Here is a 26529-nt window from a genome sequence, read left to right as displayed (position 1 = left end):
TCTACGAAAACTCTTTATTTGTACTTCATCTTTAATATAATTAGGACATCATGATGCACCCAGAAAATACTGGACACACATTTTTGGAAGACATGTTCACGAGAATGAAAGGCGCGTACATTACATTTTAGGGTATATACATGCATTTCAAGAAGACAATCAGAAAATAACACGAACAAGAAAGAACATATATTACTAACAAATTATACAGATTATGCACCAAATAACTTCGCACTCTCAACGAACCTCGGCAACAGCCGCCCGCATGCCAACGCTTTTACTACCGCATTTGCTACTTTTCATCGTAGCTACTTTTGCGTCTTCGTTCCTGACGAGTATTTGGACTCGAACCTTTAGGAACACACGCAAAATGTCTTCGAGGACGTCATGGCCCGTGGGAAAAGAGGTGACGAAGGTAATGCTGCTTTTTACACTGGCTTGCAGTAGTGCAGTACTGACCGCATTTTTCAGCAGTGCTTCTCTGTTGGAGCGGAAAAAGTTCTCAGCAATTTTCACAGCCTCTACCAAGGCTGGTGAGGGGTTTGTCAATGACTGTCGCGACTGTGAGAAATTCTTAAGCTCAATTAACTTTGATGGTGCACAGTCCAATATCAAAGAAGCACGGCAGTTTTCACAGCGGAGCGTGGATCGTAGCTTTGACGCCACATAGCCCGCCAAGTAGATTACTACTTGCTCGATCTCTGAACTTAAATCAAGCAGGTCATCTGGACATTGGACTTCCTCTGTCGTTTCTTCATTTTGATGCTGCTCTAGCCCCACCAACAAAAAACCTTCATCATCCGCATAGCTTCCACTTTTACTTGGCTTCAGAAACTGCGTAAGTGAAGGGGCTCTTCGGCTGAAAACAAAAAAGACAAATCTTAGAACATCATCGTTCTCCTGAACATAGCTCCTCTTGACAGATGTTGAAAGCGAGGAAAAAGAACAAAATAGATAAAACGTACGTTCTGCAGTAGCCAAAGGACTACTTGAATCTGAAGCTGTGTTGTCACTGGCAATTGAAGTCACAGGAACAAGCAAACCTGTGGAATGCAAATCAGAAAAAAAAAAATCAACAAGCCCTAAACAAAGCTATCATTTCTCACCTGACAAAGCCACGTCCATGTGTGCCTGGCTATTGCTGGACTGCGGGCTTAGTGGGACTTCAGCTGTAAATAAAATTTAACATAAAAACCCTGTGAACAAACAGAAGCTGCTTCAACATTAATCGCAAACAGCAAAAAAAGAATCTTACGAGAAACCTCGGGCAGGCTTTCCACAGGCGCTATTACGCTTTCGTCGTCCAAACCCATCACTGCAAGTTGTGTCTGTTGCGTCGGCACCGACAGACTGGCGGAGGAGGATCCCGCATATTTCTCCCCAACGAACAAAGTTGAAGAGTTGGACGCAGAACCAGGCGATAACGAGGCAACATGTTCTTGACCGCTGCTACTTTCACATGTCCCGAAGTTCACCTTGCCTGCGGCAACAATGAAGTTATGCACTGAATGACACTCGCGTGCATTTATCCGCGCATATAACTTCGGATAATATTGGCTACACTAATTCAAAATGCCAAGATAACGCATATCGATTGTAAATTATCAGTAGAGGTTATTGTCATTCCTGAGATCGCTCACCTTGGTGCAAGTGTGTGCGAATTTCCCATCCTTTGGCGGGAGGTTTTCGTTGCTTCGGAGCCGGCCGGTGCGAAAACAAAGTTGGAACGGCGTTTGGTTTCAACTTCTTTTTTCCATACTTCTGCAGTATCAATGGTTCGAACTGATCTTCAGTAAAATGGAGCTGCAAAACAATAATACGATTATTTGAAACTGTGGTATCCCGAACACTTCTCAGGTATTGGTTTTGACCCATTCCGATTTGCAAAAAAGAAAAAAAAAGAGCTGAATGATAGCCTCAATGTCCTCCTGTTGTGATTTAGAAGCTCATATTTGCACATGAGCTCTGACAGGTACCTCACGAATGGGCAACCCAGGTAAATATACAAATTACAAATTTGAATACTGCAATATTAAAAAATTACGTGTTGCTGGACATGACTAACATATTACAGTAAGCGGCTTTTTGTTTACTATAAAAAAACTTCTTTACAGCATGTCTAAAACAAAATACAGCTGTGCAGCAAATTTTAAAGACACGTGGAAAAAATTCTACCGAAATAGCACGTCGTTACAGACCAATAGAGAGGGGAAAACAAATGCATATATTTTTAAGAAAGGTATCTTAAATCCGCATTAAAGTTGCAATCGATGCAGAGGCGCGCATTTTGCTGTACCTCACTTTGCGGTGTCCCGACCCGCTTCTCCGCAAAAAAAAAGAGAAGCCTGGTTTCGCAAAAATTAGAAATAGCTGTGAATGTGAAAGAGCGAATGCACCACATTCTATGAACTCCTCGTGCCGGCGGGGAAATAACAAAGATTATAGTTTACCTCACACAAAAAAGTCCTTCTGGTAGGCGCAAAGTCTTTTCTTCCGATATTGTGCAGCCACTGCTTCTTGCGCTGGACATCTCTTTTTCCCCACGGAATGTTGAACAGCAAGAATCCTTTTTCACTTCTGCTATTACATTGATAGGCGTAGCAGAACGGCATTGCAAAGATAAAAACAAGCGTGAAGAAGCACGTGCGCGCTGAAAGTGGCCGTGGCGACAGGGCGGCAAATGGCGACCAGCGGAAAAAAAAAGAAAAAGGCAAACAAGTTTGGCCCCCGCTCGACGAGGGGCAGAGACGTCACGGTGACGTTTCGCTCCCCGCAGCCAATTAGGGCCCGCGAAAGCCCTGTCGTCTCCCCTCCTGAGAGAGTGTGCGAGGAGAGAAGTGGCGGGTAAGAGAAACAGCGGCAAAGATCCAAGAAAGTCGCTACTTTCCAAAATATAGGGGCTTCAGTTAGCACCGGTGACAACTCGCGCTCTGGAAGACGCACGGCACGCAAGACGCCGCCCGGGAGGATGCGCCGATAGTGAGCCGCGGCTTTTATTTTCTGCCCAATAAGCATGGCGACGACTCGACTACTCCGGCCCCCTCTGCCGGCTTCTGGCACTTCGCCCAAGCCGCAAACCCAACACCTCAGCAAGCCAACCGGCACCTGGCCGCGAGCAGCGAACTCGGTCGCGCTCGCGAAGGCGGCAAGACGCTGACAATAAGCAAGCTGAGTGCGAGAGGGCTGCTAGCAAGGGGAGAAGGCAGCGACGGCCCGGGCCGGAAGGACGGAGTAGCGATAGTTACGCTCCGCCGCAGGCAAAAGCCAAGAAGCTCGAGTCAGCCGGCGCGGGCAGAGGGGACCCCCTCCCGCCCAAAGGTGCCGCATTCAAACATTAAGTTCGCCTTATCCGCACCCTCACCGGCCGCGATGCACCGCCCCCTCTCCTCCTCCTCCCCTCGCTCCTCAAGGACCCTCCTCGCCCGCACGCCGACTAGGGCCTGCTCTCTTTTTCCCGCTCCCTGCTCTGTTGTTGCGCGTCATATCGGATTAGGCAATGGCTTTGCTGCGATTCGCAACATGGAACATCGGTGGGTTCCGCGAAAGGGCGAAGCAAAGACAGGTAGTGGCCTTCGCTCAAGATGAAGACATAGACCTTCTGTTTCTACAGGAAACCAACTTCCGGTCTCCACTCAACGTGGCCCACCTCCAGCGCGACTGCCGAGTCAAAGGCTTCTTCTCATTGACGCCCGCCCGGTCCTGCAGAGCTGGCGTTGTCTTTGTCACGGGCAGATACCGTCATAAGTCACACTGCATTTTCGGGGCTGACGGGCGCACATTGCTCTTGGATGTCTTCATAGACGGCCGAAAGTACCGATTCGTGAATGTGTACTCCCTCGTTACGAGGACCGACACCAGGAACTTCACGACAGTTTCCGGATCCGGGAACTTCACGACAGTCTGACGGATCCTGTCCCATATGTTATATTGGGCGACTTCAACTGTGTAGTTGACTCGATGCGGGACGTTCGGGGCCCGGGGTGCGGAGGATCTACATACCACGCCAAAGAGCTGGTAAGGACTCTTCGCCACTTGCGTCTCACGGACGCCTGGGTGCATCTGCACATGCCAACTTCGGCCCGATCCGATCTTCACGAACCACCGCCAGCCGCCTAGACCGGGCTTACATACCCGACTTGCTCCTCCCGGCGGTCACATCGTGTGCTGTACTCGAGCTACCAGCCCATTTGAAAAATGCGTCCGACCACGCCCCACTTGTCACTACCCTGAGAGGGATGCCCGGCCCCAGACCAGGTGACGCGTCCTGGCGCCTCAACCTAGCGTTACTAAATGACCCCGAGTGCACCCCGACAATTCAGCTCTTGATTGAGGAATCAATTAAACCCACACCCCTCATCACTCCGGAAGCCTGGGACGACCTGAAGGAGTCCTGGAAAGCGCTCCTCCAAGAGGAGGGAAGGCAGAGGAAAAGGCGCAACACAGCCAGAATCAACGAAATTCTGCGCAGAATGCGCATTGTCCAGAGCGCCGACACCCTCACCTGCTGCACCCGGAACTACCTGGACGCTTTAAAAAAGCAGTACGACCGGCTACTCAGAGTGTCCTTTGGAGACCGCAGAAACACCCAGGTGGCCTCAGAAGAGCCGAAGGTGCTCTATTTAAAAGACATCTGCGGTAATGGCTCAACCAAGATCACGCAGGTGAAACGCCTTGACGGCTCCCTCACGGAGGACCCGGCCGAGATCGTGGCGACGTTCCACGACTACTTCAGGTTGGCCTTCTGTGAGCCGAACCCTGACACGACCCATCCAACACCGTCCCTCATAAGAGAGTTATGTAAGAGTTTACAACATCTCGAAGAAAACGAATACCCGACGTTGTGTGGCCCTGCGCCAAAGTCCGAACTGAAAGCTGCCGTCGCGTCCATGCCGTCGCAGTCGGCCCCGGGGACGGATGGCCTCACCGCGGGTTTTTACACACTGGCTGCACCACTGCTGGCCGTGGTAAACTCTGTGCTGGAGGGACACGCGAAACCCGCTTTATTTAGCATGGGTCGAATAGCCCTCATCCTGAAGAACGGCGCCTCACCGAACGAACCTTCATCATGGCGCCCAATCACGTTACTTAACGTTGACTACAAAATTGTGGCCGCCATCCTCAATAACCGGCTGAAGGCTTTCCTTCCCGACGTCATTGCCTCGCACCAGGCTTGTGCCGTCCCAAGTCGATCGATGTTTGGAAACCTCAACTTGACCAGAGACGTCTTCATGTACGCCACCGAGAAGAGAGTGTCAGGAGTCTTCCTCTCACTCGACCAAGCAAAGCCCTTTGATCGGGTGCGCCATGCCTACCTGTTTCAGACCCTTCGTGAATTCGGCCTCCCGGAGACCTTCGTGCAGATCATCAGGCTATTATACTCGGATTTGTGGTGCAGAATGGTCGTCAATGGCTCTATGACAGACACCTTCGAGTATACAAAAGGTGTTAGACAGGGGTGCCCGCTGGGCCCGACTCTCTTGGTGCTGTCTATTGAGCCCCTCCTTACGTCCCTAGCCTGCGACTCAAACATCCGAGGCCTGCCGCTGACTGGTGCGGATGAACTGAAGGTCTTGGCGTACGCGGATGACCTATCTGTTTTCCTGCGAGATTCCCAAAGCCTTAGACTCTTTCGACGAGCCTTCGCCACCTATGCTGAAGCGTCGGGGGCTATGTTGAATGAAGACAAAAGTAAAGCCCTTCTTGGCCCTTTCCCTGCATTGAAATTGGAGGTTTTGAAGTGGTCCACACTGTGAAGGTTCTTGCATGTACTTCTCATGCGAAGGGGTGGCGCCGACCACGTGGTCACGAGTTCTAGACCGAGCCCACCTACTCGCTGAGCGTGCAAGGCTCCTGGAACTCACGTTGCGAGAGAAGGCAGTTGCCGTTAAGACCAGCGTCCTTGCCCTGGCCGCCCATGCCAGACGAGTGGCGACGATGCCCTCGAGGACTGCAAACGAACTGGACAAACTGGCCAATGCCCTCATGTGGGACGACAAACCACCTCTCGTAAAACGAAACCTCCTGCAGATGGCAGCGACCGAGGGGGGCTTGGGACTCCCACATGCCCTGACCGTGAGCGAGGTGCTATGGTTGAAGACCGCCCGCATGCTCGCGCACACCAGCAGCTACTTAGGCCGCAAGCTGCTCCTTTACTGGTGCAGCACAAGGCTCGACTGGGTTGAAGTGGACCGGGTCACAGGACCGCTCGCCGAGTCACCAGCACCCTACTACAAGGCAACGGCGGCAACGGCGCGGATGCTCTGCAGGGAACTGCCCGCTAGCGACATTGTCGCGAACCCACCGGCGCGAATAGTTGAAGCCCTCTCCCGTCGTCAGCTGAGCAATGAGGAAGCGAGAAGGGGAAGCATGCGAGGAGCGAATTATCCACTCCCCGCTGTGGCGCCCCACGCGAGATGCAGGACTTCCTGTTTAAAAAGGCATGGAAAGTGCTGCCTACTAGGCAATACTTGCACAAGTTAGGCATCGTGCCGAACCCCCGCTGCCCCAACTGCCAAAGCACTGAAATGCAAAACCACGCGCTCTTCGAGTGCATTGCGGCAAAACCCGTGTGGCACATGGTTGCCCATTGCTTTCGAATCCGCCCTCCCCCAGGTCACAACCGAAACAAGGGCGCCTTCGCGCGGCTAGTGGTGTCCTTTACGATGCTCGTTATTTGGCAAAGACGCTCGCTGGCTGAGGCACGTCGTAAACCCATACAAGCCGCGTACCCAGAACTTTCACGCATCAGACGGCTGCTCTGGGGTTTCTTGTCTAAAGAGCTGGAAGCCAGTGGGGAGGACTTGTTCCTCCGACGCTGGCATACAAGATTCTTTTTCGTAAAAAATGGAAGGCTTCACGCTCCACTAATTACTTACTAACCCCCCACCTCATTGTTTTTTCCCCCGCATCCTTGGTCAAAGGACCAAGCCCAACCCGTGTTGTAAATATGTACGTACGCTAGCGTATTCTTTTCATGCATATACGGTATATGTAACACAGTATATTTGTATATGTATATTTGTATATATGTATAGTGTACATGTAGATATTTTAACAAGCGCCCTGTCCTTTTTTCAATAGCCAATTGTGCCTTCTAGTCTGTGTTTGTGAATTGTGTCCGGCCAAATTATGGCTGCGTGTTATGTACACATCGTGATGTGAGCGCTTTCCTTGTTTGAAGTTAAATAAACTTCTCTTTGTGTAGTGGTGGCTTGACCGCCCTGCACTCCCTGATCTTCGTAGAGGCAGCCGGATACCCGCCCGGTTAGAGCGGACTCTTTCTCCCTTGCTCTTACCCACATCTGTCCACTGCTGCTACACGGATTCGGCCGTCTCCTGCTGCCTTGGTATTGCTGCCCTGGTCTTGCTGCCTTGGTCCTGCTGCCCCAGGACCTGCTGCCCTGCCGTCTGGCCGTGCCTGCTCCTTGGTCCTGCCTGCTGCCTGCTGGTGCTGCGCCTGCCGTCCTGGTCCTGCCGCAGCCGCACTCGTGGGCCTCCCTGGCCCTGCCATGGTCGCCGTTGACCACCCCGTCCTCGCCGAGGCCCCCTGGCCCTCACGCCTAGCGTGGCAATAGGGTCATGGCCTCCCGGGGTCCAACCCTGGACTCCAGCTAGGACGACGGCGACCCCCCTTGGCAGGAGCGCCAGCCAGAGCGCAACGGGGGTACACTTGTAGTGTACTTCCCCGTGCCTCCTGCCATCGAGTGCTGCGAGCCCGGCTGCGGGGCCATTTACAGCCCGGCCACATGGACCTCTCGGCGACAGTCCCTGGAGTGGCACCTGGAGGCGGAGCACGGAACCAGAATAACGAGCACGTCGTACATCTGCTCGTTATGCGGCGATGTCCTGGGCCAAAGACCGATGGCCCATGTTAACAAATGCCTGGCCAGCGCGTTCCCACCATTGCCCCTCCCCAGAGCTTCTGGCACCAGTGCGAAAAGTGCCCAAGGTCCCTCCCCGCAAGGAAGGGCCTTTACAACCACCAACAGTGGCACTTGAGGGAGGAGGCGAAGCAGGCCAGGCAAAACGTTGCCGCAGGTGCTCCGCCCCGACAGCCGCCCACCAGCGCCACCGGCTCTACCAGCCCCCACCAGCAGGCCTCGCCCGGACGTGTCGCCACTCCGGGGACATCCTCAGTGGTGGCCCCCTCTCCCTTGCAGAGTGGCACCGGCTCTTCACCAGGCGAGACGGACCAGCAGCAGCAGGCCACCGCCTCATCCGCCCAAAGCGCCGCCGCAGGACCCTCTTCACAGGAGGTGCTGCCTACCCCCCCGCCAAGCGGCGTCGAGGATTTGGCGGGCGGCCCAGCTGACCACCAGGCAGCACGACCGAGCTCCCCCTCGGACGAGTACTGCAGTCCTGCAGAGGGGGAGCTTTCAGGGCAGACTGCGAGGCGAGCCATTGGGAGCCCACCACCATCTTCTCCCGAGGCGATGACACGCCGCAGAGTCGACCGACACAGCGGCAGCACGTACGGCACCCAGGAGGAAGTGGCCGACACCGCCGGACCAGAGAGTACCTGGGTCTTAGCTGAGATGACGGCGGAGCTGCGGGCACTAAGCCGGTTGCCCGTATCTGAGGAGAATTGGGCGTGGTTCGAGGCCATCCTGGATCGCGCAGAGGCAGCCATTACTGACCACCTAAGGTTGCCCAATCGGGACTCGCGCCAAACACCACCTCAGCACGAGATTAACCCCGATAACCCCTCCCAGATACAGGCTCTTTACAGGAGAAAGCGGCGCCGGGCGGTCCGGCTGATTGCGGAGGGCCGCTCGCAGCTCTGCCCTTTTGACCCAGGAACGCTTCACGGCTACTACACTCGCCTCTGGTCCCCGGCAGCAGTGGACACGACAATCCTCAGGATGCGAGCCCCTACCAACGAGGAACTGGACCTTTGCCCCTTCGTGGACGAAGAGGTCGCAGCGAAGCTCCGAAGGTGCGAGAGTACAGCTCCGGGAGAGGATCGCCTCACTTACCACCACTGGAGGCAGGTGGACCCTGAAGGGCGGTACCTTGCGGCGGTATTCAACGTCTGCCTCAAATACCGCCGCACACCCCGAAGCTGGAAGTCGACGAGGACGATCCTTTTTTTTTTTTTTTGGCGCAAGGGCATCTAAGGCCAAAAGCGCCAGTACAAGTGTTTCATTTCGGTTATTGGTTTAAAAATTAAAACAAATGATTAAAACATGATTAAAATTAACAAATATCTACGAACCATTTAAAACGCAGTACATTTAAAAGAATGTCACATTGTTTAAAAAAGGAATGTCACTTTGCTAAAACCTTCATTTTGTTGGCTGAAGTCTGTGCTGAAAAATTTGTCTGCAATGCCCAAGACCCTCGCAGCTGAAGTCCTTGCCTGAGCAAGAACTGCGAAGGATCAGACATACTTTTTATGCACCAGGGGGTACCTCACACTTGAGGCGCAGCCTGGTGCCTAGGATGGAATGATATCATTGTTAGAAATTTCACTTTCCCAAGATAATGAAGAAGCCTCTTAAGGTCAACCACTGCATCAAGTGATAAAAACAGCGCTGGATGAAGTGGGATGTGATATCGATAGAGCTCCCTGAAATGGGTCAGTCGTGCTTGGTGAAGCATAGGACATTGTATGAGGACATGCACAACGGTTAAACTCTCTCCACAGTGTATACATGTAGGTGGATCAGTGGCTGTCAAAAAGTGTTTATGTGTGGCATAAGTGTGGCCTATTCTGAGCCGTGTTAGAGCGACTTCGGTGAACCTGTTGAGTTTTTGGGGGGATAACTTTTCTCAGCTGGGGTTTTACAAGGTGGAGTTTGTTGTCGACTTCTCTGTCCCATTCAGCTTGCCAGTGGTTGTGTAGACCTCTACGTACAACAGGTTTTAGATCTACACCCGGAACAGAGGTTATATCTATGGTTTGCCGACCAGCGGCTTCTTGTGCATTCTTGTCCACTGTTTCATTGCCCGCAATTCCAGAATGACCTGGAACCCAGCAAATAACAATAGAAAGTTTTAAGTTGTAGGCTGCATAGATTTCATTAAGGAGCTTGTTGAAAGTAGGGTTCTTGCTGTACTTGCCACAAGACAGGGCCCTGACAACACTTAAAGAATCTGTGTACACTATAGACTTTTGTATCTTGTGTTGTTTAATGTGTTGTATAATAAGCAGGATACCATAGGCTTCCGCTGTGAAAATGCTGGTATGTGTATGCATGGTTCTGGTGTCCGAGAACTTTTGTCCATAGGCTGCACAAGATACAGATGTTTGAGATTTTGAGCCATCAGAGAAGAACGCGGTTGAACGATATTTGTGTTCAAGGGCCAAGAAATGTTGCTCAATAAGTGCACTTGGACAATTTTCCTTTATGATGTCTTTCAAAGACCAGTCACAAGTAACTGGGCATTGCTGCCAGGGAGGGATGTGTTCGACATGGTCACTTTCCTCCAAGTCATTGAAGAAAATTGCAAGTTTTTCTATTGCAGGTCTTATTGCCGATGGAAACGGTGGGGCGATAGAAGGACGGTTTAGGTATAACTGGGTAGTAGACACATCGTTCATAAGTGTTTTACATGGGTGCTGCTTCAGAGACATGATCTTAACTGCATAGTTGACTCCTAGATACGTGCGCTGATAGTCTAGTGGCCACTGCTCTGACTCTGCATAAAGGCTTTGAATAGGGCTGACGAGGACGATCCTGATACACAAGAAGGGCGACCGCGAAGACCCCACAAACTGGGGACCCATTGCCCTTGGTCGAACGATCACCAAACTGTATGCCGGGTGTCTTACCACTCAGCTGCAGCGGTGGGTGGGCGACCATGCGGTACTGTCCAGGTGTCAGAAGGGCTTCCTGCCGCACGATGGGGTGTTTGAACACAACTTCGTGCTTCAGGGACGCCTGGACGACGCCAGGACGGGAGGTGGGGAGCTGTGCGTGGGGTTCCTCGATTACACCAACGCCTTCGGCTTGGTCGCCCATCAGGCACTTGTCAACGCTGTCCGAGGCGCCGGCGCGGGGGAGCCCTTCGCGGAGATCGTGGAGGAACTATACTGCGTCAACACCACCTGCGTCGTGGCAGCTGACGGCACTACGAAGCTCATCGCCATCGGAGCAGGCCTACGCCAAGGCTGTCCCCTGAGCGGCCTGCTGTTCAACCTGGTGGTGGACCCCATCATCAGAGCGGTGCAGGGAGGCGATAGGCAACACAACATCCTTGCCTACGCCGATGATCTTACGCTGCTCGCCGGGGATCCCGCCACCTTGCAGCGCCGCCTTAACGTGGTGACGGCCCTTTCGGACCCGCACGCGCTGCGACTGAAGCCTGCCAAGTGCCACAACCTACACCTGTCATGGCGCTACCCGGTGGCCACACGGCCCACCACTTTTACCGTAGGGAGTGTCCCGGTCGCGGCACTGGCGGACGTCAAGGGGCACCGGTTCCTGGGGCGTCCTGTGGGGTACCGGGTGGTACCGGACCAGACGACGGTCGACGAGGCCATCCATCTTGGCAGATGGCTGCTCTTCTCCATGCTCACCCCATGGCAGAGGCTGGATGGACTCCATCAAAACCTTTTTGTATCCAGCCCTCAACTTCGCCATGCGGGTGGGCCTTGCCAGCTGCTACGAACTGTTGGCGACCGCTAAACAAGCGCTGCCAGTCTACGCTGCGCGCGCCTTCTATCTTATCTCTCTCTTTCCCTTTACTTGCCTTTCGTTCTTTAAAAACCAAAGCGGGACAATAAACGCTCGCTTTTTGCCCTGGCCACTCTGTTCGTGCATTTCGGGGCGCGGCCCAGCCGCGGGGTCGGTTATAACAGTGGCGACGAGTATTTCAACAAAGAACAAGACCCAGCTGCTTCCTGAAGGCGGGCAAGCAGCCACCCCATCGACAGGCATGAGTCACCGCCTCCCGGAATTCAACGACGACACAGTTAAGTGGCAAGCGTACCTCGTGAAGGTTGAGGCATATTTTGAAGCAAACGAAGTCACTGACGATGCCAGGAAAAGAACCCTGTTGGTAGCCCCACTTGGGTCGCGAATGATTGATGGGCTACGCGGTAGAGTGGCACTGCAGAAGCCAAACGCACTCGGCTACGATGCGGTAGTGAAAGTTCTAAGCGAGTATTATGACCCACGACCAAACGAAATTTCAGAAAGCTTCAAGTTTTTCCACCGAAACCAGCAGGAAGGAGAGTCTGTTCACGCATTCATTGTGGAAATACGGCGCTTAGCGCATAACTGCAAGTTCTCGTCCATGCTGGATAGAATGCTAAGGGATCGTATCGTGTGCGGGGTACGTTCAAGAAATTTGCAAAAGCAGCTGCTCGCGAAACCTGAGTTGACGTTACAAGAAGCCCAGGCACTTGTGTTGGCAGCACAAAGTGCAGAGTTAGATGCGGAGAACATAAATCGAGAAACGCCCCCGGTAACAGTGTCGGCCATGAAGGAGCAACGCTGGGTGCCGCGAGGCCAGAAGAAAAACGAAGGCAGAAAGTCATGCGAGTGCTGCGGAAAGCGTAATCATAAGCGCGCGACCTGTTCAATGCGTGGGAGGCACTGTTACAAATGTGGAAAACAAGGGCACTTGGCACGCATGTGCCAAAGGATCGACAACGCGTTGAATGTAACAGCCCAAGACAACGATAGTGATAGCAGCGCGTCGCAACTTTGGTCCGTAGCTTCGAAGAATTCATTGGTGCCACCGATTCAGGAAACATTCACGTGGAACGGCGTAAAGCTGAAGATGGACGTTGATACCGGCTCGCCCGTATGCGTCATTCCTAGAGCAACCTACAAAGCCCAACGTCATCAATGGCCGAAGTTGCAGGAGCCGAGGATAAAGCTGGCGTGCTATTTGGGGAAGCTACCCGTACTCGGAGTACTGTAAATGCGTGTACGCCACAAATCGGCGGAGGTTGATTGTAACCTAATCGTCTTGGACTGCGAAGGTCCTCTCCTGTGTGGTCGTGATTTGCTGCAGAAAATACAAGAGCAGGGCGCAGCAGTACTCCACGTAGCTGTGCCACCACTTGGGTCGAGCCCGAAGTCTCTGCCCGCGCCTGCTGTGTAGGACCGCTACTCCGACCTGTGCACAGAGGGCGTAGGACTCATGAAAGGCCCATTGGTGCGCCTTCACATCAAGCCTGGAGTGACGCCAAGGTTCTTCAAGGCAAGAAAGGTACCCTACGCTCTGTTGGATAAAGTTTCAGAGGCATTAGATCGACTCGTGGCAGCTGGCATTTTATCACCAGTGACGCACTCGGAATGGGCTACGCCCATTGTTCCAGTCTTGAAGAAAGACGGCACAGTTCGCATCTGCGGTGACTTCAAGATTACTTTGAACTTAGTATGCGAGCTGGAACAATACCCGCTGCCTCTCATTGAGGATATTTTTGCGCAATTAGGTGGGGGGGGGAGCGTTTCAGAATTTTGGATTTGCGCGACGCCTACAATCAGATCCCGCTAGACAAAGAGTCTTGCAAATTGGCCGTGATAAACACTCACAAGGGCCTCTTTTGCTTCAACCGCCTTCCGTTTGGGATTGCTTCGGCACCGGCGATATTTCAAAGATGGATTGAATCAATCCTACAGGGCTTGCCTGGGGTGCAAGCGTACCTAGATGACGTGTTGATAGCAAAAGAGGGTGACAGCCAAAACCGCAATCTGATGGCTGTGCTCGAGCGATTCCGTGAACATGGCATTAAGCTTCGTGCTGATAAGTGCCGCGTTAGCGAGCCCTCTGTTACATATCTAGGTCACCGTATTGACGCGAATGGACTGCATCCCATGGAAAAAAATGTGGATGCTATCAGGCTAGCCCCCTCTCCACACAACGTCTGCGAGCTACGCTCAGTTCTGGGCATGGTAACCTTTTATAACAAGTTTATGCCCGACTTGTCTACCATTCTAGCACCGTTGTACAAACTGCTGAAAAAGGGCGCTAAGTGGACGTGGAGCACCAAAGAAAAGAAAGCCTTTGTCCAGGTGAAAAATGCGTTGTGCGCGGCACCCGTACTCACTACTGCGCGGCACCCGAACCGTGAGCTCGTCTTGGAGTGTGATGCGTCCCCATACGGAGTTGGTGCTGCACTTTTTCATCACACCGAAGGCAAGAAGCGACCCGTAGGCTTTCGATCGAGAACGCTGTCAACTGCCGAAAGAAAGTACTCTCAGATCGAGCGCGAGGCGTAAGCCTTGATATTTGGTGTTACTAGGTTTAGGGACTACCTGTTGGGGCGAGAGTTCACTCTGGTTACGAATCACCAGCCGTTGCTGGGCCTGTTAAGGTACGACCGTCAGACCCCCGTCATGGCGGCAGCCAGAATACAAAGATGGGCGCTACTACTTGGTGCATACAAGTATAAACTGCAGTACGAGCCGGAAAAATTTATGCTCAACGCGAATGCGTTAAGCCGGTTACCCCAATCTCTTCAACAGGAGCTGCAGGACGACGAGGATGCGGCCGAGTACGTCCTCGTCGTGGACCAGTGGGACGAGCCGGCGGTGCCCATGAAAGAGCTTCAAGCCCTCGCGCAGTCAGACGGCGTACTGTCAAGTGTGTGCAGGTACGTCATCCAAGGTTGGCCACAACGCACTGCGGAGGAAGGCACAGAGATGCGGAAGTATCACAAAAGGCGGAACGAGCTGTCCGTGCAGCATAACTTGCTTCAATGGGGTCATCGTGTTGTGGTTCCGGCGGAAGCCAGGAAGAAGCTACTGAAGTTATTACATGGAGCTCATCAAGGAGTTTCTGCAATGAAGGCAGTTGCACGGTCAAAATTTCGGTGGCCTGGCTTGGACAACGATATTGAGCGCTTAGCCGCTGTGTGTCAGCACTGTGTACAGGCGTTGCCCATGCCACCCGCGCAAGCACCCATTCGCTGGCCAGAGACGCCGGAAAGATGGTCGCGACTGCATGTCGACTTCGCGGGTTCGATCCAAAACAAGATGCTTCTTGTCGTCGTGGACTCTCACAGTAAATGGATTGAGGCCATTCCCCTGGCCCACGCGACCTCGCGCAACACACACGTCGATGCCCTGCGAACGCTGTTCAGTAGATTCGGTCTGCCACACACAGTAGTGTCTGATAACGGCACGTCATTCACCGGATGGGAGTTCAACGAGTTCTTGCAACAGAACGGGGTAGTTCACGTGCGGGCACTCCCCTACCATCTACAGAGTAATGGACTCGCCGAACGTGCAGTGCAAACCATCAAAGACAGACTAAAGAAGTGTGGGGACGCAGACTTGTCAAAGACACTGGCTAGAACACTGTGCCGCTATAGAAACACGCCGCTTCCGTCCGGGCGCTCACCATCAGAAATGTTGTTGGGTTACCAGCTGCGCACCCGATTAGACATGTGTTTTCCTCCCAGGAGCCGAGCAACAGGGAATGTCCACTCTGCTGACAGCACCGGGCGGAACTTCGCACCAGGAGATCCTGTGTACCTTCACAATTACGGCCGTGGTAACAAGTGGACACCTGGGAAGGTCTGGTCAACCTCTGGTTCACGCATCGTGTCTGTCGACACGGAGAACGGCCTTGTTCACCGGCACATGGACCAACTCAGGCGGAGAAGCATTGAAGAACCGTCGAGTACAGAGGCTCTCACTAGCCCCCAGATAAGTAAAGGTAAAGAACTCAGGGCATGTGTATTTATGTTGTAGTTCTAGAAAGTATGTATATATGTGTGCAAGTTGTGCGTGCTTTGTGACTTCAACAAAAGAGACATCACAGTCTATAAGCCGCCACTGCCATGGTGGTAGATATGCTGCAGGAGCCATCAAACTGTGTTCGAGAAGATGTACACCTGTTTCTTCGGCCAGGGCCCTTACACGGAGCGAGTAGAGCTGCCGCAACGAAGGACAGTTCTCGAACAAGCCAGAACAAGACAAATGATTACTTGTGAAATCAGAGGGGTGTTTTTTGTCTGCCTTCACCTTCATAAAGCACAAAAAAGACAGGTAACATCTTTGTAGGTGGAGCGACTACTCATTTGAATCCACGTACAGACTCTCTACAGGGCTAGTTCGAGAAACACCCGTAAAGAGGAGAATTCTTAAATGGTGGACAGGGTCGAGAATCTTCAAGGCCAATAATGTTGCCGACTGTTAGGTTAGAGCACCATAATCTAGGCATGTGCATACGAGGCTTTTATATAAATTCATCAGGTACTTCTTGTCACTGCTCCACGTAGTGCGAAACAATACTTTCAAAATATTCATGGTTTTTAAGCACCTCTCCTTTAAATACTTGATGTGTAGGATGAAGGTTAGTTTTGTGTCTAATGTTAGCCCAATAAAGTTGTGCTCGGTCTTCACTGGCAGATGCTGACTATGCAGGTCAATGTCGGGGTCAGGATGGAGGCCCCTCTTTCGGCAGAACAATACGCATGTGCTCTTTTGCGCGCTGAGTATAATACCATTCTCATTTGCCCATTGAGATACCTTGTTCAACCCTAGTTGAACTTGATGTTGGCACATTGAGATGTTGCACGATTTGTAACCAATGTGTACATCATCGACGTATATGCAGTAAAAAATATTACGTGGGAGAGACAGGTGCAAGGAATTCATTTCAACTATGAAAAGTGTGCAGCTCAATACACCTCTTTGTGGCACTCCTGTTTCTTGGACAAATACTTGAGATAGAACAGTGCCAACTTGGACACAGAATGTACGGTTGGACAGGTATCTTTCGATAATTGTCAGCGCTCTACCCCGCACACCTAAATGTGACAGGTCTCGCAATATGCCCAAGCGCCATGTAGTGTTATATGCCTTTCCATATCGAGGAACAAAGAAAAAAATTGCTTATGAACAAAAGTGTCGCGAATTGGTGCCTCGAAACGGACAAGGTGGTCAGTGATGGACCGTGCCTCTCGAAACTTATATTGGTATGGGTCAAGAAGGCCATTAGTTTCAAGGAAGTGCATCAGGCGCCTGTTAATCATTTTCTCAAAGACCTTGCAAAGACAGCTGGTTAACGCTATTGGCCAGTAGCTGGAAACTGAGGCCGGGTCCTTGCTTTGTTTCAGAATTGGGATAACGATAGCTTCCTTCCAGGCTGAGGGTAGCTCGCCAGAAGACCATATCACATTGTACAGAGAGCCTCCATGGTGCGAAAAACCACGGTATTTAATCTTCTCCCTGGTCCGGTGAGTATAGTTGTGGGCAAGCTTAAAAGATGAGCTTCTTACTGAGCTCGAGTCCACTGTTTCATTCGTGGCCACTTTGCAAGCTGCCGCTATGACACTAAGTTACCATAAGCAAGGCTGATCAGGTTTATCATAGACTAAAGCGGAAATATTTTTTGGTCTTTCAATACGAAAAAACTTAAATATCAGAAACGATTCATCACACTCATCGGCGTACAACAGCTTCAACAGAGGAGCGGTGATGGCATATTCTTTTCGATGACAATTATTTTCCCGAAGCAGTAAATGTTTTGACCGCTCTATAAACATTTTGCTCGCTCCCATCCGTAACTGCATCAAGAAGTCACAGCAGAATAAAAGTATGAACAAGTAATGTAATAATATAGGGCCCCTAATCAGCGTTTACCTGTTCGACAGGACAAGACGCGAAAGCATCACATAGGTGACCCGCACCGCTAAGAGCCTACAAGAAAAATCACAGCGGAAATGTTGGCGAAGTTTCGCTCTGTTGTAACATTGTAGTTCTTCTGTAAGAACAAAATTGAGTAATTACTATTGTGACAAATAACTTCGCCTTACTTGTTATAACAAGTAAGGCGAAGAGTGACCATGATGCAATGTCGAAAGTAGTGAGGCCCCGCCCCCCACCTTTTTATAGTGAGGGGCTAGTGCCCCCCTTGTCCCCGTCGGCTAATACGCCTATGCGTGAGACAAAACAGCAACGAACCAGGTCTGATGCATGGAGCAGTGACAGCGACGCCCCACCGAAGGCGAAGACACGGAAGTTGAGCAAGAGCGCTTCTGGCAAAAGGGATTCACCTCCTTATGTTGGCTAGAGGTACGGATAACGCTTTCGTCCTGTGGGGGTGTTTGAGGGTCCGATGTGTTCCCGTGTTTCGTGGCGGCTTTCGTCTCCTCAGCCGGGCGCTGGTCGTGTCAGACGTGCCCGGGGTCGGCGCGTTTTTGTCGCGTCTGTGGCGCCCGGCACCCGTGGACGCTACCTGCGCTGGTTGCATCTGGCATCGGTAGGCGCTGGTTGCGTTGGACGCGCCTAGCGTCGCGCTATAGTGTGTTAGTGTCCTGCTGGTTTAGCAATACTGCGCCCAGCGTGCGCGCGCGTCGGCGCTACGTTTGGGGTGTGCTGGCCCTTTACATTCGTTGCCTTCATTCTCCCGTCTTGTTTTCTAGCGCTGCTCCCTCCCTGGCTTTCCCCCATCCTCAAGCCCACACCTCCTCGTTTCCACACCCCTAGCTCCTATTGACGGCTGAACAGCTTCGTTTGTCAACTTGGAATGTGCGAGGGTTCCGTAATAACGTCAAACGTCTTATTCTGTCTTTTGCTCAGGCAAACAACCTTGATTTACTCCTCATTCAGGAGACCAATTTCCGGCACACGTTACACGTGGCCCAGTTCCAGCGAGACTGCCTCGTTGTCGGACTGTTTTCTCTCTCGTCCGCCAAGTGCTGTGGCACTGGAGTTAATTTTTGTATATGGACGGTTTCGACAGAGGTCAAACTGTGTTTTTGGCTGAACGCTAGCGACTGAACTCTGGCGACTGGAATGAACGCTAGCGACTAGACGCGGCGCTGTTGAAAGACGCCGCCACCTCTGCACAATGCTGGCCGATATTGAATTGAATGAGGTTTTCATTAACATAAGCTAGTTTTAAAAATTCATAAGTCTCAAAATGCATCTGAATTCCTAGCCGAAGGATAGTTGGGAGTCATTAAAAATGTTGCTAGATCCATCAAACCCCAGCCAAAGGGCCCACCTTGTCCTTAGCATTGCACTGGTTATAATATCAATGCTGCACTTCAACGCTACCCCTCGAGTGAACCATGACTACAATGACAGCGAGGCTCTTCCTGCTTCATATTTGAATGTATTGCATTTCTTTGGCCTAACCTTATTCTCCCAAGTTGAGCGTAATTAAGGTGTCTGAGACACACAGTTACCATCGTAGTCAATGTCTATTTGCTTAATGACTCTAAACAATGATGTAGAAAAAAAAGAACACTGCTCATGCCACAAGAGTTAGAGCTGCTGTATCATTTTGAAAGCGCTTTGTTTTGGTACAACATAACTTTGTTCACCCTGCAACCAAATGCACTTATCACATCCTGGCCACTGTAGATGCTGGCAAGACTGAATACCTACAGTATGGTTTGGTACCCAAAGCCTGGGTGGCCACAATTGGAATGTACAGTGTTGACACTGTAGCCTAGATTTGGCCAGCTGGATTCCACTTGTGAACCACCAAAGACAATCATTCTCTGCTAATGACACGTTTTGCTGCAAATATAATGCAGAGAAAACCATACCACATCGGAAGGTTGAGGTCTGTCTCCTTTACAATTCTTGGCTAACAACATAATAAACTTGGTGGATCTTGGTTGACCTAGATCATGGATCACCATGTCTTGTCGCACTGCCAGAAAGGCTTCTTACCGTATGACGGTGTTTTTGATCGTAACTACCTGTTCCAGCACCGGATGGATGCGGTGAGGGCTGGTGGTTCAGTTTTTGTGTGGCCCTGCAAGACTCCCAAACACCTATGGGTACGTGCTTCTACAGTCCCTCCTTGATGTCCTCCGTGGTTTCGACACCAGCGGTGCATTCACCACCTTCATTGAGGACCTTTGTCGTGATAACAGGACCATCATCACTGCTGCAAAAGAAACTTCAAAACCTGTTCCCATTCGTACGGGCCTCCCCTAGGGCTGCCCGCTCAGCTGGTTGCTCTTTAACCTGGTGGTGGATCTTGTTCAGGGCTTCCAAGGTGCCCGGGACGAGCACAATGTCCTCGCCTATGCCGACGACTTGACGCTACTGGCCGACTCTCCGGCTCTGCTCCAACAACGTATAGACCTTGTCAAGTCCATGGCTGGTCCTCCCGGGTTGTCCCTCAACCTGCACAAATGTTCGAATCTGCTCCTCAGTGGCGTGAACCCCATCAGAATGTGGCCTACCATGTTCCGGGTGTGGGGCGTCCCAGTTGCTGCTTTAAGAGTCTATAAGCCGCTCCGCTTCTCGGCCCCCTGCAGGGTTTTCGCTTGCCTTTAGGAGCGGGTTCTAGAGTTATTGACCACGCTATTTGCCACGCCCGGGTCATTTTTTCAGCGCTGTTAGCTCCCTGGCAGCCAATTCACGTCCTCAAGACAAGACTTTCGTGTTCCTGGCTCTTACTCTTCAATAAGGTGCGGCGTTCTGACAAAGACCGACTAGCACCACTTGGACACTGGCATTCGGCTTTTGGTCAAGCGAACAATTTACATACCTGTGAACGCTTCGACACAGAATGTCTACGGGAGTGCCTCCGGAGGTGCTGTGGCCATCCTGGCGGTGGTGGAGCTGTATAGTAGTGGCCGAATAGACTCTGCCTTCAACCTCCTCACGACTCTTGGTCGGTATTTTCGGAACCGATCATATTGAATTGATAGCATCACTCAGGATCCCGGTGCCTCAGTGACACCAGGCATCACTGAGGCACTAGAAATCCACAGGTACGACTGCTGCGTTTGATCCAAGCCAGCTTTTGCTGTTGTAGCTGAAGTACAGCAAATCACAAGCAGTCCCTGGCATACAAAAAAAGCATGCCTCCTGCATACTTCCTGCGAAATCATGGTTGGTCGCAAGAACGAGTCATCTGCACACACTTAACATGCATAGGTGCATGTCACTTGCCAATAATGCTGTGTCCATATTACAGACCGCGTGTCCAATTACGTAAATGAAAACGACGTTATATGCATACAGTCGCCGACCATTTATTCAGACCCCAAAAATTCAGATATGTCCGTTTATTCGGACATCTTCGTGGCACCGCCACTCGCCCCATTGAACTTAATGTAAACTCACGACCGAAAATTCGGATGCCCCACTGTGCGCCGTTTGATTATTCTGACTCGATTTGACTGACCGGATGCATTGCCGTACGCCACAACACGCCGAGAGCGACGTTAACAATACGTTTGCTCGGTTGCCAGAACTGATATGCTGCACTAGCTATGAATTGATGTCGTGCCAGAGTCAAAATGCACACAGAAATCGCAATCGCCAATCTTGAATGCTATGTTTGGTGACACGTCCTTTTGGTTTTAGCCAGTCGAATGGCCAAGCCAAGTCACCTAAGGAGTCTGTTCGCTGTGGCGTTTGTGTCAGTGTTTTCACCGTGTTAGTGGTGTCAGTGAGTTGATGCTATGGCTAGGCTTGGTTCATCTCGTGCTCTGTGCTCTCTTGCGTGTTTTGTGGCGTTCTGAAATGGCTCCGACGCCACCTATTGTTGCGCTGTCAGGAGTGAAGAAACGCGGCCAACGTGGTAGCTACAACACAGTCACAATGGCAAAGAAAGAGGAGATAGTTCGCCACGTAAAAGGCAGCAAACCGCAGTCCGAAGTTGCTCGGGAACTTTCTATTTTCAAGCAAACCGTGTCGGACTACCTCAAGCAGAAGGCTAAGATCCTGGAGGCAGCTGAGAAAGCGTCTGCAGGTACACAGAAAAATATCTGGGACAGCAGCCACCTGCAGCTTGAAGAGGTGCTGGGTGTGTGGTCGAGTGCCGTGGTGACTAGGAAAATACCCGTGTCTGGTGATCTGCCGAGACAGAAAGCAGAGACGCTCACCTTGCACATGGGTATTACCGGCTGCAAATTCAGTCACGGCTCGTTGCAGAACTTCAAAAAAAGGTACGACCTGGCCTACAAGCGAATGTACGGCGAGTGGTTCTGTCAACCAAACGCTCGTAGCCAACTACCGCACTGAAAGCTGTGCGCACTGCTGTCCCAGTATTCACTAGAAAACGTCTGATTGTTATGAGACAGGACTTTTCTATAAAATGCTGCCCGACAAGACGCTACCTTTGTCTGGCGAACTTTGTCATGGAGGGAAGCACAGCAAGGAGTGACTTAAAGCTGTTGTGGGAGGCAACATAACGGGGGCAGAGAAACTTCTGCTCCTCCCGATAGGAAAATCGAAGAATTCAAGATGTTTTAAAGGTGTCAAATCACTCCCTGTGTGGTATGAAGCAAATTCGAAGACTTGGACTATGCAAAACTTTTTCGAACAGAACCTTCGCAAGCTCGGCCGCCGGTACGAACAGCAAAATCGCAAGGTGCTGATGTTCGTCGACAACTGCCGTGCCCATGGGCATATCGACAACTTGAAAGCTATCACAGTGGAGTTTTTGCCGCCTAACACAACAAGCCTGTTGCAGCCAATCGACAAAGGCATGATCAAAAACTTCAAAGTTAATTACCGGTCAGCCTCCTGAACCGTATGCTCTTACGCGTCGACAGTAACAAAAACTACGTCTTTGATGTTCTGATAGCCATCAGAATATTTTCCGATGCCCGGAAGTCAATAATTCAGGAAACAATCCGTAACTGCTTCCGCCACTCAGATTTTTTTTTTTTTTATGCCTGAGATTGAAGACTCTGCCACAGGCCAAGACTCCGGGATTGAGTCTACCTGATGCAGCAGTGGACATTTTAAGACGATTTCTGCGCTAGTGGGCTTAATGTGGGGGCGGATACGTTTGAAGAGTTTGCAAGCTTCGACAAAGCCGTCTTGCCTTGTGCAGAGTTGGACGATGACGAGATCGTCCATCAGATCTGTGAGCCAGCGCTAGTGGACAGCGACTACAACGATGACGCACCGCCTGCACCACAGCCATCAAATGCGGACTTAGCGCAGGTCATGTCGATACTGTTGTCAGTCTACAGCGACGGCCAGACAGTCGCAGAGGTATAGCCCAACGTGGTCGCGCGTAAGCATGCGTGTGCACACGGGTAGAACAGTTTTTTCCACAATCAGGCAAATAAAAGCACGTTTTTAGGAGTGAATCTATTTTTACGGACTGCGATTATTTGGACTATTCGACGATTCCTCTGAAGTCCAAGAGAACGGTCGGTGACTGTACATATAAGCAGCATATGACACCTCCGGTCGTCAGGCAGTGCAAGTTCTACACTAACTCTTAATCACAATATGTGAAATAAGAACTGCAAGCTCACAATAGTTGCAGCTTTCATAGAGTTTTTTACAAATAGATAACTTGATCTCATATTTTGCGTTCCTTACGATTTTTTACATGCTTCTTATTGTCATTCCTTTAACCTTTAAATAATATTTCTCAGTAGGGCCTTTGGCCCAATGGGCTGATTACCTAAATAATAAATTTTAGCACTTCTGCACATCTGCTCTCTAAAAAGGAATCTGCATGCTATGTAACAGTGATCTTCCATATAGTCCTTTTATGTGACAAGGGCCCCTTGTCAGTAGATTGCTCTGGAATGTGACTGTGAACAAATCATATTCGTTCGGCATCTTTACATTTTATCTTGCCACTCCTTTTTTATATCATATTGCATTCACTTTTAAGGTCATACCAATATACCACATATCGTACATTTGTCAGTTAAGTCTGGTATCGCCTTCCCAAACAAAATCGAGTGATGCTGCCCAGCTGTGTCATGTCAGCAGAGCGAAAACAATTGCCTTCCTAAGACTATTCCTGCTTTAAGCAAATACTAATGTACCAATATCACAAGATGCAGTTTAATAAAAGAAACAATGTTCACCTTGATTTACTTTGTGGTGGCCACTGAAGAAAAGCCTGCGAAGTCTCCGTCTCGTCACTGGTTAGCCTGGCGTGACAGGGCCACTCGCTGCAACACGCTTTCGATAAAAGGCAGCGCCACTGCAGTTTCACCGGAGGCTTATATCACCACTAGTGGCTATAAAACCCAAGCTGCCGAGCTCAGTTTCATCTTTCATTGTCTAAACGTTCATGCGCAGCGTCGGCATGCTTGTCCCGCTGCCGCCACCATATTAATAAACAGTTTTTATGTTTCATGTTGGGATGCATCCTATCGACACAGCATACCACAATTTCTTTAGGCATAGCAGCCTGCGTCACCAACTCCTCTTACGGTCGTATGCAAAAGATGTGCTATATGACCAGCACTACAGAAGAAAGACAACACTTATGCTAAAGCAGATGACAATCAAGGAAGAGGTTGTGGTAGCTCAAGTGAAAATAACACAGCAGAAAGGGTTGCTAGTCTGCACACTGCAATACATTTTCAACATTTCTGAAAAGATACGGTCAACGTGACCAAGCCTACTAGGCAATAAGTAGGCACAAACCTGAAAGACTGCATTAACCCACCCAGTGCAATTGTTCCAATACAGGGACACCACACATGGTTAATTTTACAGCCATAATTACTGAAGTTTGCAACTGCTTACATTTCCCAACACCTTTGAAAATGCCCAACAATTTATTTCAACACAAAAACATTTCTTAGTTTCGCTTTTTATGTTAAGCAGTGGTTTCAACGAACTTCGCGCAAACATGATGGTCGCCAGAACTCGTGATATCTTGGAAGCCACTGTCGACTTGTACAGCCAATCTGGGGACACGATATGTTCGTCAAAAAGATGAACTGTCATGACGACCCTCACTCAGTACATCAATATCTAAACACGTTTTGCTGAGTGCACACTAAGTGGGTTGAAAAAAAGTAGAAACCCTGTAAACGTATTCGTAGTTTGCATGGAAGACGATGCGCTTGGGAAAACTCCCCTGGTAGGTGGAGCCCGCAGAGGCTACTGCGGCATTCAGCCCCTGGAAAACTGCACGCAGTGAAAGTCGCTGCGCTGAGCAGCTCCGAACTGGCGTTCTCTTGGAAGTCACTGTCGTTCCGACCAGCCAGTCTGGGGCAACATTATGTTCATCAAGGAGATGAACTGTAGAGAAGACACTTCTCAGTGCCTCAGTATCTCAGCACCTTTCGCTGAGTGCATGCTAAGTGAAGTGAAAAAAAGTCCAAACCCTATAGGTGTGTTTGTAGTTTGCAGCAGCAGCTGTAAGAGTCAGTGCAAGAGGATGCTTATGGGAAATTGACCGGGCAAGTGGAGATCGCAGAGGCTTCTGCAGCATTCAGCCCCTGCAAGCTGCACGCAGTGAAAGTCGCTGTGCTTAGCAGCTCAGAACTGCAATCTCTTGGAAGCCCCTGTCGTACTGACCATCCGATCTAAGGCAACGAGATGTTCGTCAAGGAGATGAGCTGTAGTGAGGACCCTTTTGCAATACCTTAGTATCTCAGCATCTTTTGCTGAGTGCACACTCAGTAGATTGCAAAAAAGTCGAAATCCTTTACCTTGTTAGTATTTTGCAGCACTGGCTAAAAAAAGTGGGTGCAAAAGGATGCGCTTGGAGAAACTCCCCGGGTAAGTGGAGCTCAGAGAGGCTTCTGCGGCATTCAGCCCCTGGAAGCCACACGCAGTGGAAGTCACTGTGCTGAGTAAATCAGAACTGGCAAACTCTTGGAAGTCCCTGTCGACCCGACCAACCAATCTGGGGCAACGTTATGTTCGTCAAGGAGATGAACTGTTGTAACGAACCTTTCTCAGTACCTCAGTATCTCAGCACGTTTTGCTCAGTGCACGCTAAGTTGGTTGAAAAAAAGTCAAAACACTAAAAGTATGTTTGTAGTTTGCAGCAGGAGCCGCAAGTGTGGCTGCGGGAAGATGCGCTTGGGAATCTCCCAGCATAGGTGGAGCTCGCAGAGGCTTTTACAGCATTCAGCCGTTGCAAGGTACACGCAGTGAAAGTCACTGTGCTGAGCAGCTGAGAACTGCCAATCTCTTGCTAAAAGAAAAGCGACGCACAAAAAGACGGAGACAAAGAAGAGAATCACACACAGCGCTGCAGCAGCGCTGTGTGTGGTTCTCTTCTTTGTCTCCGTCTTTTTGTGCGCCGTTTTCTTTTAATGCAGCGCTGTGTGTGGTTCTCTTCTTTGTCTCTGTCTTTTTGTGCGCCGCTTTTCTTTTAATATGAACATACACCAACTCGCCCAACTTTCTATTCTGTTACAATATATCTCTTGCAAGCCTCTATCTACCCGACCAGCCAATCTGGGGCAACAATATGTTCGTCAAGGAGATGAACTGTAGCGAGGACCCTTTCTCAGTACATCAGTATCTCAGCACCTTTTGGTGAGTGCAAGCTAAGTGGAGTGAAAAAAAAGCCGAAATCCTATAGGTGTGTTTGCAGTTAGCAGCAGCGGCTGTAAGAGTGGGTGCAAGGGGATGCGCCTGGGAAAACTTCTCGGGTTGGTGGAGCTCGTAGAGGCTTTTGCGGCATTCAGCCCCTGCGACCTGCAAGCAGTGGAAGTCACTGTGCTGAGCAGCTTAGAACTGGCGATCTCTTGCAAGCCGCTGTTGACCGAACCAGCCATTCTGGGGCAACAATATGTTCGTCAAAGAAATGAACTGTCGTGACGACCCTTTTTCAGTACCTCAGTACCTCAGCACCTTTCACTGAGTGCAGGCTAAGTGGAGTGAAAAAAAGTCCATACCCTATAGGTGTGTTTGTAGTTTG

General features: G+C 50.7%; 1 protein-coding gene across 2 annotated transcripts; it reads right to left on the bottom strand.

The window, feature by feature from the left end:
* On the bottom strand, nucleotides 1–24694 carry LOC142765332 (uncharacterized). Of its 2 annotated transcripts, XM_075866113.1 has the most exons (6): nucleotides 23723–24694; nucleotides 1641–1803; nucleotides 1256–1480; nucleotides 1107–1169; nucleotides 966–1043; nucleotides 1–859 (listed from the first exon to the last, which is right to left on the bottom strand). In XM_075866113.1, exons 3-6 carry the CDS (start codon nucleotides 1311–1313, stop codon nucleotides 828–830), a joined length of 231 nt encoding a protein of 76 aa, XP_075722228.1. In that variant the 5' UTR covers nucleotides 1314–1480; nucleotides 1641–1803; nucleotides 23723–24694; the 3' UTR covers nucleotides 1–827. The 2 variants fall into 2 exon arrangements, with proteins under 2 accessions (XP_075722228.1, XP_075722227.1); XM_075866112.1 differs by lacking the exon at nucleotides 23723–24694 and having other exon boundaries at nucleotides 1641–2163.
* Between the last annotated feature and the right edge of the window lie 1835 nt (nucleotides 24695–26529).

The sequence above is a fragment of the Rhipicephalus microplus genome, chromosome 6 (genome assembly GCF_043290135.1).
Source record: "Rhipicephalus microplus isolate Deutch F79 chromosome 6, USDA_Rmic, whole genome shotgun sequence".
NCBI classification, from domain to species: domain Eukaryota; kingdom Metazoa; phylum Arthropoda; class Arachnida; order Ixodida; family Ixodidae; genus Rhipicephalus; species Rhipicephalus microplus.
Note: the sequence above shows the minus strand (reverse complement) of the source record. Positions and strands in the feature narration are given on the sequence as shown.

Bases quoted from the DNA above. Each gene is read 5' to 3' on its own strand.
- LOC142765332 (XM_075866112.1), bottom strand. From the start codon at position 1,875: ATGGGTCAAAACCAATACCTGAGAAGTGTTCGGGATACCACAGTTTCA. The intron at 1,481-1,640 runs GTGAGCGATCTC...TTGTTGCCGCAG, and splicing joins TCGCACACACTTGCACCAAG to GCAAGGTGAACTTCGGGACA. The intron at 1,170-1,255 runs GTAAGATTCTTT...TTTTATTTACAG, and splicing joins AAGCCTGCCCGAGGTTTCTC to CTGAAGTCCCACTAAGCCCG.